Source organism: Lolium rigidum, chromosome 3 (assembly GCF_022539505.1).
Source record: "Lolium rigidum isolate FL_2022 chromosome 3, APGP_CSIRO_Lrig_0.1, whole genome shotgun sequence".
Lineage (NCBI taxonomy): Eukaryota > Viridiplantae > Streptophyta > Magnoliopsida > Poales > Poaceae > Lolium > Lolium rigidum.
The window spans coordinates 16,741,664-16,754,194 of NC_061510.1; the positions used below are offsets into that span (position 1 = coordinate 16,741,664).

General features: G+C 47.7%; 3 protein-coding genes across 3 annotated transcripts; 1 reads left to right on the top strand and 2 right to left on the bottom strand.

Moving 5' to 3' along the window:
• Positions 1 to 222: 222 nt before the first annotated feature.
• On the top strand, positions 223 to 753 carry LOC124694415 (glycine-rich cell wall structural protein-like). Its single transcript, XM_047227402.1, has one exon. It carries the CDS (start codon positions 223 to 225, stop codon positions 751 to 753), a length of 531 nt encoding a protein of 176 aa, XP_047083358.1.
• A 1,589-nt stretch (positions 754 to 2,342) lies between these two features.
• On the bottom strand, positions 2,343 to 2,997 carry LOC124694905 (probable RNA-binding protein EIF1AD). The gene is made up of 3 exons (XM_047227830.1): positions 2,772 to 2,997; positions 2,584 to 2,659; positions 2,343 to 2,482 (listed from the first exon to the last, which is right to left on the bottom strand). Exons 1-3 carry the CDS (start codon positions 2,886 to 2,888, stop codon positions 2,352 to 2,354), a joined length of 324 nt encoding a protein of 107 aa, XP_047083786.1. The 5' UTR covers positions 2,889 to 2,997; the 3' UTR covers positions 2,343 to 2,351.
• A 1,701-nt stretch (positions 2,998 to 4,698) lies between these two features.
• Positions 4,699 to 6,284, bottom strand: LOC124701219 (cytosolic sulfotransferase 8-like). The gene is made up of 3 exons (XM_047233268.1): positions 5,705 to 6,284; positions 5,099 to 5,602; positions 4,699 to 5,010 (listed from the first exon to the last, which is right to left on the bottom strand). Exons 1-2 carry the CDS (start codon positions 6,226 to 6,228, stop codon positions 5,104 to 5,106), a joined length of 1,023 nt encoding a protein of 340 aa, XP_047089224.1. The 5' UTR covers positions 6,229 to 6,284; the 3' UTR covers positions 4,699 to 5,010; positions 5,099 to 5,103.
• Positions 6,285 to 12,531: the final 6,247 nt, after the last annotated feature.

Sequence of the window (12,531 nt, forward strand, 5' to 3'; positions counted from 1 at the left end):
AGAGGTTGGGCAATGTGGAACAAGTAGACACGAACAGGCAGTACCCGAACTTAGCAAGACATGCACAAGATTTTCATGTGGTAACAAAGTAACATGGAGATGATAAATGTTGCGGTTGGGTTCTAACTCTTGACGCGGCACAGCCACTCCCTCCCTCGTCGACATATATAGTGCTCAATCGGCCTCGGCCAGATCATTGCCCCACCGATCGACCGACCAATCATGCAGTTCCCCCACCGCCACGGCCACGGTCGCCGCGACGACGACGATTCCGACGACCGCCGCGCCCCGGCACCCGGGTACGGAGCACCTGCCCCCGCCTACGGCCGCGACGACGACGGCTACAGACACCACGCCCCCGCCCCAGCCAACGGCGGCGGCCACGACGACGAGTACGAACGCCACGCCCCCGCCCCGGCCTACGGCGCTCCAGTTCCGGCATACGGGGGAGGCGGCTACGGAGCCGCTGCTCCCGCGGCCTATGGAGGCGGCGGCCGCGACGACGACTACTGCCGCCACGCCCCGGCCCCAGCAGCCTACGGTGGAGGCGGCGGCTACGGCGCGCCGGCGCACGGCAACGTCGTCCACGTGTCCCACGAATCAGGCGACGAGAGGCCGCACTACGGCGGGTACGGCAGCGAGACGCGCCCGCACCAAGGGGCCGGCGGCGGCGGCGGCGGCGGGGCGGCGGTCGCCGCCGAGAAGACGTACCGGATCATCTGCAAGGAGCTGGTTAGTGGACGAGTCAAATGACCACGGGCACACTGATGACCGCCGCGGAGAAGACGTACAGGCACACAGTAAAGCAGGTTCCAGGTGCTCGCACGGGGCAAGGAGCTGGCGGCGGAGGGCGTGTTCTTGCGGGGACCAGGAGGTGGCGGCGGAACAGGGTGGCAAGTGGAGTACCGCCGCGCGCTGGCATCGGCGTCGCGGGCGCGGGTGGCGGAGATGGTGGTCCTCGCGAAGGGCGGCGTGCCGGTGCGGGCCAAGGCCAGGGCAGCTGCGACGGCGAGGTCGATCGCATGCCTGACGAGGCTGGAGGGGATACCGGAGGAGGAGGCGTCGTGGGATCCCTGCGAGTGCGGGACCTGCGGGGAGGAGTGGAGGTGGTCGGGGACGACGACGGCAGCGACAGCGGTGATGAATGCTGGAAGTGGAAGGAGCAGGAGGAGGCGGCGGAGATGGAGACGGTGCGGTGGGCGCTGGAGATGGGCGCGTGGGCGGTGTGCGTCGGCGTCGGGCTGCTCGCCACCGCACGCCGATTCAGCCGGAAGCGAGCGCTCCGGTGAGCCGCCACGCCAAGCTACTCTGGAGCGCAAAAGCACAATTAACACATTATGACAAGACCTGTGAGAACCTTAAAGAATCTTCAGTCCTAGCATTTTGCATGATTTAAATTATAATACCAAACATTTGACTGTAGTATCAGTTCTTGGTGTCATTTTTTGTGCTCGTTAGATCAAGTGAAATCAGAATAAAACCATTTATTAAGCTACTAAAATGCACTAGCAACCCACGGCGAAACTGAATTAAATACAATGTTTGGAAAAATTAAAAGGGTAAGAAATTACGGGTTTTTGGAGCCTGGATATGCATACATTTTATACCACCGAAACTGCTAGTTAACCACCAACATATCCACATACTAGACAGTACATGATCGATTTGTCTATGCACATGCTGGAGAAGAAACAATAGATGATCTCTTTGTCAAACATGATGACATGAAAAATGCATGCAACAATAAACATCAAAGCATAGTGCCAACTAGCTTTCAACCTTTCACATATCGACATTCGTGTAGATAAAATAGCAGCTATCAGAAAGAGAAAATTTACAAATATTGCAAGGGAGGGTGTATTTTTACAAATTTCCGGGCAACAAAAGGGAAGTCTACAATTGTCTAAAAGTGGTTGTATTTTCTGTGGATTTTTGTAGTTACTTTTTACATGATCTACAGAAAGATAAAGCAAGGATTAAGTCTGTTTACATAAACAACTGCATTGGTGATTCTTTCTTGCTACGTGACTCATTGGGCAAGTGAATTCAAATCCAAAGTTGCACAGCAATTAGAAGGTCAAACATGTACGGCTTGTGGCAATCTTGCATCGTATACTAGGAAAATCGGAAGAACGAAAGCAATGAATATAGACACCACATACAGGATACAGCAACAACAGAGAGAAAGTAGGCAATCGCAATGTGAAGTAAACACATGCAAAAAATGAAGCAGCTGTGTGGCCTGGACCTACTGATCATTCTACTCCAGCACAAACTTATCCTATTACATATACATAAGTCCAATTCCTACGTTGTCAGTAGCAGTCAGTTACAGCAGAGGAACCAGTAACTCACCATTCACCGGATTTTTCGAGAGCACGAACTTGTTCATGAAAGAGGACCCGCGACACGACGCACCCTATCTTGCTTCCTGACTCGAGAGCCTCGTCCCTCCCACTAGCATCCACAACCACGAAATTCCCTGCACGTTCAGAGCGGCCATAAGCAAACCCATCAGGTGCACGGACAAGTTCAGCATAAGTTCTTGATCACAAGTACTGTATTCACAAACGAGCCACTCACCGTTCTTGATCCAGAAGCTCTTCTGGAACTTGGCCGGGAACAGGGCCAGGGACTTGACGCCCTCGCCGTCCGTGACCTAGCAAACAGAGCACGTGCGGCGGCAAGCGAGCGAGCGAGTGAGAGATCGGCGGGCGGGCGGCGCAAAGCGAGGTTTTAAGAGGCTCGGAGGCCTGGAGAAGAGCGTGTACCTCGATGAGATTGGAGCCGCGCAGCGTGACGACCTGCATGATGCTCTCGCCCTCCGCGAGCGTGACGGCGGAGCCGTCCTGGCACGCGCGCTGCAGGTTCTTCCTCCCGGCCTTCATCCCCGCTCGAGCTTCGTCAGCGCCGCGCCCGACTGGGGTGAGAAGAAGGGGGGAGGATACGCTACAATTTGCGGCTGACGGCGGCGGCGGCGTTGGGGAGTTCGGCGGCGTGAGGGAGTGCTCGCGGGGGTGAGGTTGCGAAGGTCACGTGAACAGAGTTGTTGTTGGGCTTAGATGGGCCAGGGAAGCAACAGTCTGTAGCCCGTAATACGTACATGTTCTTTTTTTTTTGGTGAAAGTACTACTAGTAGACATTACTTAAGCTAAAAAAAACAAGAAAAAAAAACTAGTAGACATTACTTTCTTTTTATAGAAAAACTAGTGTAGACATTACGGGAGCAGCTATATGCCACACTGGTCGGCCCTTAGAAGACGCCGCGCACCTCAGGCGGGGGCGTTGGGCTGGCCCAGTATCTTATCTCTCCTTTCATTTTTATTCGAATTCTGACAATTTTTGAATTTGAATAGTTTTCGAATCTGAAATATTTTTAACAAATTTGAAATTTCAGCAAATTTTGGATCTAAGTTTTTTTCAAATTTGAACGAATACAGAATCTGAACTTTTCTCAAAATTTGAACAAATGTAGAATCTTAACATTTTTTGAATTTTAATATTTTGAACAATTTCCGAATTTTAACAAATTTCTATTTTGAACAATTTTGAATTTCAAAAAATTTCAAATATGACCATCTTTCAAATTTTAACATTTTCGAATTTGAATATTTTGAACTATAACAATTTCCGGAAAAAGAAACAGAAATAAAATAGAAAACCTAATAGAAAAAAAAAAGAACAAGAGAAAAGAGCAAAATTTATAAAATGCGAATTGGGCCTGACCCATATAGGGGTGTGTGGTGCCAGGTATACACCGACCTGGTCGATGTATAGGATTTTCCAACATTACTAGGAGGTACTATATGCCGACTTGATCGGCGCCGACCAAGACCCGCACACCCCTTGTTTTTCCGTGAATATCTATCTTATATTGTCTATATATTTGTGTTGAAAGGTTGCTAAAATATACTGTCAAAATGCTGCTGAAATATAGTAAAAATGTTGTTGAACTGTTGCTCATTGGTTGCTTAATAGGCTGGGTTCTCAAATGGTGCTGAAATGATGTTTAAACGGTGCTGAATGGAATGCATTAACGTGTGAAAAGGTAAGGGTATCTGCATCTTTATTTGAGAAAGTTAGTCTCAGTTAGTCACTAGTGGTAGCTTGGCATTGAAAAACTGAAAAGAGTGGTATTTTCGCACTTTGGTTTTCAAGTATGGTATTTTGAGACTTTTGGTTTCCATATGTGGTATTTTGGCTATTATCTTCAACATTTCCCCCTCGACCACTTGCCTCTCATGTTCTGAAGACGAAGATATTGACAACCTGATGTTCCTATGCCCCCAAGCAAAAGAAGTTTGGAACTTCTTCCACCGAGACTTCGACACCCATGACCTTGTGTGATTTGCTGATATCTCACTCACACATGACCACACCTACGAGGAAGCCACGATCAACACCATCATTGCTTGGACCATTTAAAAAAAGGAGAAATGCTCTCGCTTTTAACGGAATAGTGGATATTAGACTTTGGCCTTATCGTTGTCCTACTCCCTCTTCTGCCTATGTTCTTAATTTTTGACGCAATAGCTATGATCCCCCAAACTTTTTCTCTTGCTTTCTCTGCTCGCGCCCTCTAAAATTGTTGTAATGTCCCCTTGATTTACAACCTTTGGGAGAGGTTAATATATTGTCCAGGCTAGCGCAAGCCCGCCGTAGTCTAGGTAAAAAAAAAAAGGGTTCCATACAACAATAGAAAATGAAATTACAGTTCCATACAAATTGGAGAGGACAGTTCACTTCAGAGCTAGCAACTAACACAGAACGCATAGGCAACCATACATAGTTCGCTGAGCTATCACGTACGATGAAGAAGGGAAATAGCAAGGGCCTATTGCCAACACACACCGGGCAGACACACACTTTCGACTCGCATCGCTGCAAGAGCTTGCAGCGCACAGACGGGAGCTGAGAGCTCGGAGCGAGGGGACATGATCACGGACGGACCCGGAGCTGAGAGCTTGTAGCTGCTTCCTCTGTCATGTGCCAGCTCCGTGTGTTCTGCACCTGCATAAGGTGGAGAGGGACGGGATGATCATGGCTACACAAAGAAACCTAGCCGAAATATACATAAAAATAACTAACTAACCCCTACCACCATCAAGACGTGAAGGTGAGCCCCGATCCCCGGAGCTTTCCCTCGACAATGGCATCCATGCGGCGGGCCATCTCAGGCGTCATATGGTTCACCCAGTCCCCCACGACCCCTTTCCTGAAAAAGCTTTGGTGCGCAAACTTAAACTGGCCAATGCTTCCTGTTTTGTTCCCTTGGAGGCCTCTCATGCTGCCTATGCTGCACAGCTTGGCAATTTCCATCGGCAACTCCGCCGTCTCCTCGGCTGCCGAGAACGGCGCGCCCAGGAACCGCGCGAGCTCTCGGACGGTACCGACCGGATCGACTAGCATCTTCTCGTACCTCAGAAACAGGACTCCCTCGGGTCTGACTTTGCTCGCACTCCAGTATCCCAGGACATGGTCCCAGAATGGGCCGTTGGGGTTCTTGCCATCGCATGTCAACTCGAACACCTCCGAGAAGGAGAAGTTCACTCCAGCGCGATGCAGGTAGTGCCATAGCGAAACAATCATATCTTTGGGCTCCCTACACGACACATACACCGCGCGCGCGTCTTCCCTCGTTGGTAAACTAAAATTATCAAGAGAAAGGAAAGAAACAAACAAAAAGATGCATATATATACATACCTGCAGACGAATACGGTCTTGCAGTTGGCGAGGGAGCGAGGGAGCAGGGAGTAGTGCAGGTGCGTTTGCATGAGTCTTGGCGACGGCAGTGCCTCCAGCTTGGCTTCGTGGCCGTTGACGAACAGGTCCTCCATGTAGGGCACGCACTCGTGCGGGTTGAGGCGGCGGAGCGGGTGGTCATCGGCGGAGGGCGGGTACGAGGATCGTGCCATGGTCGCGAAGGTGAGCGCCTTGATCCAGGTAGTGCCGGACTTGGCAGGGCTCGCGAGGAGCACATCACCCGGCCGCGACCTGAAGCGACGGTGGAGGGAGATAAGCCCGGGAACCACCGTGCCTAGCAGCCACACGCCCTGGTACTGCCGCAGCTGAATGTTGGGGCCTGTTATGTTGCTTGGCAGGGAGGAAACAATGTCCGCACTCTCATCCGGTGGGGTGATCACCATCTCGCCCTCGTCCTTCCAGTTCAAGTCCTTGAACGCTACAGGGCCTACCAGGCAAGACGTGTCTGGAGCAGCCATGGCCATGACTGTGCTGTGCTGTGTCTGTGTGTGCGTGCAGGCTGGCTGGCTACTTAAAACTTGTCTCCGCACCACGGGTTATATAACAGCTGAGATGCAGTGTATAGCGGCCTTGGTTAGCAGAAGCTCCATCATATTCAGACCTGCAGTAGGCACCATCGATCTTGATTAGCTGGAGGTCCATTGGTCCCCAGGTCGTCTCACGTATATGGAAAATAATATTTTCATTTATGTGCTGTTTTTAAAATTATCTGTCAGACTGAACAAATTCAGAGTTAATAAACGCCCTTGTAGTTCTGGTCCTCACTAACATGTCTCTGCCAGGATATAATACGATATTGATATGGGTGCAGATGCATTGGTTCAAGGCAGATTAATACTACTCCCTGTACCTAAAAATAGGTGTCTCAACTTTTTTTAGATACGGACTAAGATGTATCTAGATACGGACTAAGATATATCTAGATACATCCATATTTAGATAAAACTAAAACACTTATTTTTAGATGAAGGTAGTAGGTGTTCTAAAGTTGTGGAAGAAGTTGTCGCCACCCATGCCTCTGGCCAATGAGTGGTTGTTGAAGCAAAGGCGAGTCATCATCTGTCTCATTTAACCCGGTCGTCATCAGTTAGTAAATCCACGATTGCTCAATCTCTACTACTCCCTCCGGTTCTAGAATAATTGCCAAAAAATGGTTATACTAATTAGTATTATGTGTGGCCCTGATTTAGCTGCTACCTAAACTTTTGTTTCCTATGGAGCTACAAGGAGATGTATCGTAGCCGTGGATTTACAGAAACGGATGGTACCACTCGTAGTACTTTTTTTTGTTTTTATTTTGAGATATTTGAGATTTTTAAACGGTTGTGCGCATCTTAGTTATATAGAGATTGAGTGTAATTGCTTGTTATTAAAGTAATAAAGAGTCCATTATCAAAAAACATGCCACCTCTGTCCATAAATAGATGTCAAAAGTTTATCTAAATTTGAATGTATTTAGTCACGATTTAGTATATAGATACATCCGAATTAATCTTTGACATCTATTTCTGGACGGAGGGAGTACTAGAAAATTTATAGGTCTAGAGCCGTGTGCAAATGATACATTACTAGCTACTGTGTTACATCGACGGCCATATGTGGCCAGGAAAGTTCCAACAACAACCCGCAGCATTCGGGAGATCAAGAAGGCATGAAGCCAACACGCGTCAAATACTCAAATGTATGCTGATGATTATAAGCCAATGCATAAGGCTAATTTGATGTCACGGTTTTGAAGATGACATGAGCCGCACTTATTATCGTCTAACTGTGTTATAAAATTTCCAACACAAATTCCTATTTATATAGTCATTTGTGATAAGCCCTATGACTGTTGGCGTTTCTTCTAATTGCGTACAAAAGCAAAACACTCAGAGTCCACATTTTGATTCTCCTGGTAGTTTTCTGGAGGTCCCATCTCTGCATTATTGAGATGTAGAAAAAAGTCTACAATGTAGAGTTAAAATTTGTTCTTAAATATTTTACATTCTAGTTTTTAGTTAACAATAACACTAAAAACCACTAAAAACGAAATGCTTTTGCTCTTTTCATTTGACATTGGTATTTTTAATGTAGCTTGGAGTGGTTGTTCATATATTTAAGTAGTAATAATAAATGTAATACTAGTTTGTCTCGTTTTTTCTATAATATAGACTAAATTAGAACGGAGGGAGTATATACCTATTTTCGTACGCCCAATAAATGTGTGTTATTACCCATTTCCCACTCGGTAGGTGGCAAGTCTTTTTTTCCAATAACAAAATAAATGTCCACTTGTAATTCTCAGCAAGGTTTAAAATAGAACGGTATTTCTTTGCTAATAGCATGCTATAACATATTTGGACAGTGCACACTATATTTTAATAATTTTATTCGTTGTGACGCTATTTGCGAAATAGCATGCAATATCACGCTAAAACGGGATAGCGTTAGCTAGGGGAGTGAACGGATAGGATAATTTCCGCACCGAAACCGGCCCCGAATCCGTTTTAAGGTATCCATATCCGATTTTAAAGAATCCGATGGATAAGGATATTCGATTCTGAAGTAGTGTTTCGGAAACGGAATATGATATGGTATAGCAAATATTATGCGGATATGGATTATCTGAAATTTAATTAGGATAATTCAAAGGTTTGAAGCAGATAACTCAATTTTTTAGTCGAAAGCCAAGGCCAATCTCACAAGATTAGGAGTTTGATTTAAAGAATTCATTTGGTGAGCATATTTAGCTCTAAATTTCTACCAATGGTTGAGTTTTAGCATAAATTGTGTCTCTTTTTTCTTAGTTACACAAGAATGAAAGTTTAAATCTCTCAAGATTTGCAATAACTATAACTATCTATCGATGAGAGCATATATCCGACAATTTTTGTTTCTGGTTCGAATCCAACCCGTTTACAATTCAAATCCGCAGCCCGGTATATCCGCATTCGAATCTAAAACTAGTTAATGTCCGCTCCGATCCAAATCCGGTGAAAAATATATGGTAAAAGATAGACAGAGGACCCAAGGCCAGGTGTGTGCACCTAACATCCCTCATCTCTGAGAGGAAGGCGACATTGTCCACATCATCATGTGGCCCATACACGCAGGTCAACCACCATAGCGCCCCCTAGAGGGGTCACCTGGGTTGTGCCGCTGCTTGAGTCGACATGCGCGCTGTCAAGCTGCACCACCCTGCTCTTCCAAGTCACCATAATACCACCTGGTGTATTAGTTGCCGGCAAGCATAAATAAGCATCAAAATATGTGCCTAGCGTTTCCATTACGATAGAAAGTGATACAGCCGCAAGCTTAGTCTCTTGCATACATACTTAATTGCTAGCAATTCTTTTTCCAATACAATGTATTATGTATGTTACTTTCACATTTGGTACGATTCATAGATTCTACTTCTATTTAAAGATGATGCTATTAGCTTTCGTATGTAAATAATATACCAATTTAAATAAACAACTTTTACAGTGATGCGATCAAATCTTGATTGGAATCCTTTAACAGAAAAAACTGACCATACACAATACAAACATAGGAAATAGGGGAGGGGGCATCTGCATGTATACCTATCATTTTGCCCTACCAAACTTTCAAAACGTCCCCCGCCACTGCTTGCAAGGAAGCTGCAATGCACGGTCTTTTGGGGAGCCCTGCCATGATCAGCAAGCAAAGATCCCGTCAATGATTCAGATAATTTTGCCCTGGTCACCGGGAGAAACAGCGATGGGTACATATACAGCGCTACGGCCCGAAACTACGAGGATGCATGCGAAATCCCGTCCGTTGCAAGTGCCAATATTCTGCAATTAGTTGAACTTGCACCTCATTATCATATGTCGCACTTTTGAGTTTTTTTAAAAGGTGAAATAAAATCATGGACATGGGTTATGTTGTGTCATGTACACATATAAAATTCGTTCCAAAATATGACCATGTGTGACATGTGGAAAAAACAAAAGTCTAAGGTGAATAGTATTTCATAACTATTCACATATCATTTGTATTTTTTATGCATGCCAGACATTTTCGAATTTTTTGATGAAACTTCGCATATGCATAATGCACAACATAATATATTTCCTATATTTGTTTTCGTATTTTTTAAAAAAATTGAAAGTGTGACATCCAACAATAGGGTACGGATACAACTAATTGCCAATGAGAGTTTCCCTTGTGTTGCGAACACTGCAGGATTATGCTAGGTGGGGTTGCATCGACATGTCCAGATGTAGTGTTGAATCCAGCGCCGCAGCTTCTGCCGGAGATAGGGCTTGCCCTCAGGCTTGAATGCTTCACAGTCGTCCTGTTGGCGTTGCACCTCGCTCGTAGGAACAAGGGCCCATGGCAGTGTTGCTGGGTGTCAGTTGACATAACTTTGACCACATATTATCTGAAGTCTTTATTTGTAAACCTAACAAAAAAATGAACTGTAATCATCCCGCAGTCTTGGAGCCAATATTTACTAGAGTCCACGTAACCAACATTCTGAAATTTCTACAAGCATGAAAGTAAACGGAAGACATTACAGGAGGTTAGGAGTTCGGTTAATTAATAGTAAGGGAAAACACCATTAGGAGAGATCACCATCGTACTCTCAACCTGACAAAATGTACACGTGAATGTACAAGGACGTCGCCTAGAGGGGGGGTGAATAGGCGGTGTATAAAAACTTCTACTTGAGAGCTAAACTAGGCGGAATAAAACTACTAAGTGTTTACTAGTTTAGCTCAAAGCCTATCAACTAGGGGTTTGCCTAAGTGCACCAACAACCTATGCTAGCATGATGAGCAACAAGGTGATAACAAGCTAGGTATAGCACATCAAGCAAGATAGATATCACAATGTAAAGCGCATAGGTAAATGAGCTCGGGTTGAGAAGTAACCGGTGCACGAGGAGACGACGATGTATCCCGAAGTTCATACCCAAGGGTGCTACGTCTCTGTTGGAGTAATGTGGAGGCACGAGGCAATCCAATGAGCCACTAGGGCCACCGTATTCTCCTCGAGCTCTTCCACCAAGTGGAAAGTCTCAATCCACTAAGGGACCCTTAAGGGTGGTCACCGAACCCCTACAAACTTGGGCAAACTCACAAGTATCAAGCTTGAGGCAACTCCACAACACGGAGGCTCTCAAGTACAAGGCCACAAGAGGCTACAACACGCCACACCGGCGGCAAGGCCACCAAGACACCAACGTGCTACAACCGGCTCCAAAACCACAAAGGCTAACACCACTACTAGGAAAATGCCTATAGCTGGTAGAATTGCCGCTGGCGCACCAAATATGTTGTACGCCGGTGGTATTTACCGCCGGCGCACCAAATAAGTGCAGCGCCGGTGCTATCCTAACATGGCCGGCGAGCGTGCGGTTTTTGCGCCGGTGATATTAGAGATTCTGCCCGTGATCGCTTAGGTTGGTACGTCGGGGTTGCGATGCCGGCGACCTAAAATATTCGTGCGCCAGCCATTTTGAGGCCAGCCGTAAGGGCCGTATTTATTGCCGGCGCCAAAGAAAGCGTGCGCCGACAACGGTCGACCCGATCCTGCCCACCCACGATCTCCTTCTCTCACAGCCCCCTTCTCTCACATCTCCTCTCACTCCTCACGCACAACACCCACCCACGATCCTTCTCTCACAACCACACCTACCGCACCTAACCTCTCACAGCCACACCTACTGCCGCCGGCCGCCGCGAGCGGCCGCCGGCCGCCGCCTATCGCCGTTCCTACCGCCGCCGGCCTCGCGCCCTCGCCCTTGCCATCCTCCCGGCGTGATGCGGAAGCGCGAGGCCCCCGGGCCAAGGACTCGAGCTCCGCGGCATCGAGCTCGGCCGCATCGAGGCGAGCCGAGGCCAAGACACGGCGAGCGGCGGCCAAGGGCGGCGCGCTGCGTGTGGGGGCCGGGATGGTGGCCGCCGGAGCCGCGACGGCCGACGACCTCGGCTGCGCATCAAACCGCCTACCTCTGCGATTCTTCTCGACGGCCACGGCTGCGAGCGGCGGCGAGGGCCATGGCGGCGAGCGGCGGCAAGGGGCGAGCGGCGAGGGCACGCCGGTGAGCGGCGGCAAGGGGCGAGCGGCGAGCTCCGGCCGATGGTGGAGGAAGAGACTTGATTGCTTTTTTATTTTGTTGTTAGGGTGTTCTTTGTAAAATTTTCCTGTCAGTGTACTGCTCTGTACATAAAGTGTGGGCGATGCCAAGCGCCGGCCACGTGCGGTGAGGCGGAGTGAGTCGGGGCGCTTGACCCGATTTTTTTTAATTTCGAGAAAACCATATCGGCGGCGAACCGACCATCTGCGCCGGTAGTATGTCTAACACTGCGCGGCGAACTATACTGTGCGCCGGCAGTAGCTAACTATCACCGGCCTGTAATGGCTGGCGGGCTCTAGTGCGCCGGTGATAGCTTATTTTGGTGCGCCAGCAGTAGCGTATTTCCTAGTAGTGCACACTCCACAAAGGCAACAACGCCACTAAGGCTACCACACCACAAAGGCAACAACGCCACAAAGACGACAAGGCCACAAAGGCTACAACACCACTAAGGTCAACACGCCCTCTACGAGACCGAAACCCCGGAGAGAACTAAAACCGATGCACCTAATGCAATGGCTAAGAACACCACTAAGATGCCCAAGTTCTTCTCTCCCAAATTCCAACAAAACTACAAAAGCTATTGGGGGAATAAGGGAGGAAGAACAAAATAGAGGAGGAACACAAAATTACTCCAAGATCTAGATCTACCAAGATCCCCTTACTTGGAGAGGGA